This window comes from Corylus avellana, chromosome 11 (genome assembly GCF_965113065.1).
Source record: "Corylus avellana chromosome 11, dhCorAvel1.hap1.2, whole genome shotgun sequence".
Lineage (NCBI taxonomy): Eukaryota > Viridiplantae > Streptophyta > Magnoliopsida > Fagales > Betulaceae > Corylus > Corylus avellana.
In genome coordinates this window covers 4,230,973-4,233,202 of record NC_142500.1, presented here as the reverse complement: position 1 = coordinate 4,233,202, position 2,230 = coordinate 4,230,973, and the positions used below count along the sequence as shown (strand labels likewise).

At 35.3% G+C, this 2,230-nt stretch overlaps 1 protein-coding gene across 1 annotated transcript; it reads right to left on the bottom strand.

Moving 5' to 3' along the window:
* Positions 1-294: 294 nt before the first annotated feature.
* Positions 295-1,055, bottom strand: LOC132166351 (uncharacterized). Its single transcript, XM_059577152.2, has one exon. The coding sequence runs from the start codon at positions 921-923 to the stop codon at positions 534-536; it is 390 nt and encodes a 129-aa protein (XP_059433135.2). The 5' UTR covers positions 924-1,055; the 3' UTR covers positions 295-533.
* Between the last annotated feature and the right edge of the window lie 1,175 nt (positions 1,056-2,230).

The window sequence follows — 2,230 nt, the reverse complement described above, 5'->3', positions numbered from 1 at the left end:
GAAAAAGTTCGAGGATCTAGTCAAGATTCACATGTAGCATAGCCAAGTTGATGGGGCTATGATCTGCTGCGTTCGCCTCCACCCACATCCTTGCACACTCTCAAATCATTGTGGATCAATGTTAATCAAACCCATATATAATTCAACTAAATTAGTGGGACCAATGATTACTCCCTAATCCAATGGTTAGCCCTTAATCTGCTACACGTCAAATCATCTTTAACTAAATTAGGATAATCACCACCATCTAAACCCTAATCCAAAGTCTAAAATAGCCTAATCTACAAAGAAAGCTCTAAAAACATTATCATATTCATCAATAATTACATTACATGCTACATCATCGCATCCCTCACCTAATCAACGATCCACATTAAAAGCATAATTACATCAGCACCATCCACATTTAATACTTTCCAAGTTCTCATTCGCTTATACTTGGAAACAAAAAACCAATAAAAAAAAAAAAAAAAGGAAAAAATTACAACTTTTGGACCTACGGATCTTCAAATATTGCCGTAACTTGTCGGGGCTCAAAGATCTGAGCGGCCGTTGAAATCGGAGGCGAGGCGGGAGGCGATGGCGGAGTGGTACATGGCGTCGTGAAACGTCTCCGTTTCCATGGTCTTCAACCGGAGCTGCCTCGCCTTCTCCTCCGTGAAGCAACCCGGAGCGTACCGGGAACGCATGGGCTTCCGGTCCAGATCGGGGTCCGATTTGTGCTCCGGATTCTCGGAGCCGTCTTGGATCTTCTCTTTTCTTCCGGAATCAATGTAGTCGGGCTCGGACGACCACCCGAAGAGCGGGGTCCACCAGTTGGCGGAGGAAACGGTTTTGCGGTTGTTCGGGTCGGGTCTCCGGTTACTCGGAATAGCACACGCCCCGATCCTGGTGGCTCGGAAGGAGATGAGATTCGTCGCCATTTGTAGAGTGTTTCAGAGAAACGAAGCTAAAGGTTTTTTTTAGAAAGAGTGAGAGAGTTGTGAGAGGCAGAGAGAGAGAGAGAGAGCTTGAAGAGAAAGAAAAAAGGATTATGGAGATGGAGATGGGTGTTTTACAGAGGTTACTATTTTAAAGGGGAGAGTGGGAAACGGATAAGATCGGACATGTGTCGGTTTAACATGAGGGGTTTGTCATTTGTGGGGTTCCTTCTCGCTTTTTTTCCTACTTTTTTACCGGTTATTCCGGTTGACTTGTTGCTTTTTTAATGCTTTTTGGTTTTGAAATGACATGGTGACAGCAATCTGACGAGGATTCATTATTTTACCCTATAGTCATGGTTATCTTTTTAAAATTACTACTGAAGAATTTAATTCAGTCGTTACATTATTTTTATTTTTTAATGATGCAAAACTTTTTATATTATCCATAATTTTTATAAAAAATTAAAAAAAAAAAATTTGAGGTGGCTACGCCATCCGACCATTTTTGTACCCCTAAATTTATTTATTTTTTCATAAAAAAAAAAATTAGGAACAATATGAGAATTTTTGGATAATATTAATCGAATTGAAAAAAATTAGAATTTTATGGGGGTGAATTGCAAAAATTAAAACTTTGATTTTCGAATTGAAAAACACTATCAACTATAGGGGGTAAAGTGTAATTTTTTCTAATATATAATACTAGAAATAATAAAATTATTTTTCATTCTCTCTTTCACGTGAAATTCGTGAATACGTAAGACTCATAAATTTATAAATTTAATAAATTAATAAATCTACAAATTTAATATTTAATTTATTAAATTAATAAAAAATATGATTAAAAAAATAATGTGTAGCATGCCTCTATATAACATTATTCTTTCATATTAAATTAAAATGTGATAGAATTTAATAGCTATTAGTATTTCTTTTAGTAATGCTATACAATGGACAATGATTCTCCCACCTTAACCGAAATGAGAAAGAGTCTAATGAAGCATGTGTGGTAGATATGTTTTTAAATAACATACTATCATGTACACTGTTAACAGAACAAAATAAAATTATGGCTATGAAAATGATCATATTCCTTATACACCAAACAAATATTTCACTTTTATTTCATCATGCTTATGTGACATAGTCTAGTAGTTATTAGATTAACCCTTATTTATGTTGATATGACAGAGTTTAGTAGCCATTGAATAATCTTTTTAACAAGAGTTAATCTCCATATCAACGTAGTAAGATAAAAGTGAAATATTTGTGCGGTACACTAGCGTATAACATTTATCTCTTTTTCT

Coding starts and splice junctions, on each gene's coding strand:
- LOC132166351 (XM_059577152.2), bottom strand. CDS start 923: ATGGCGACGAATCTCATCTCCTTCCGAGCCACCAGGATCGGGGCGTGT.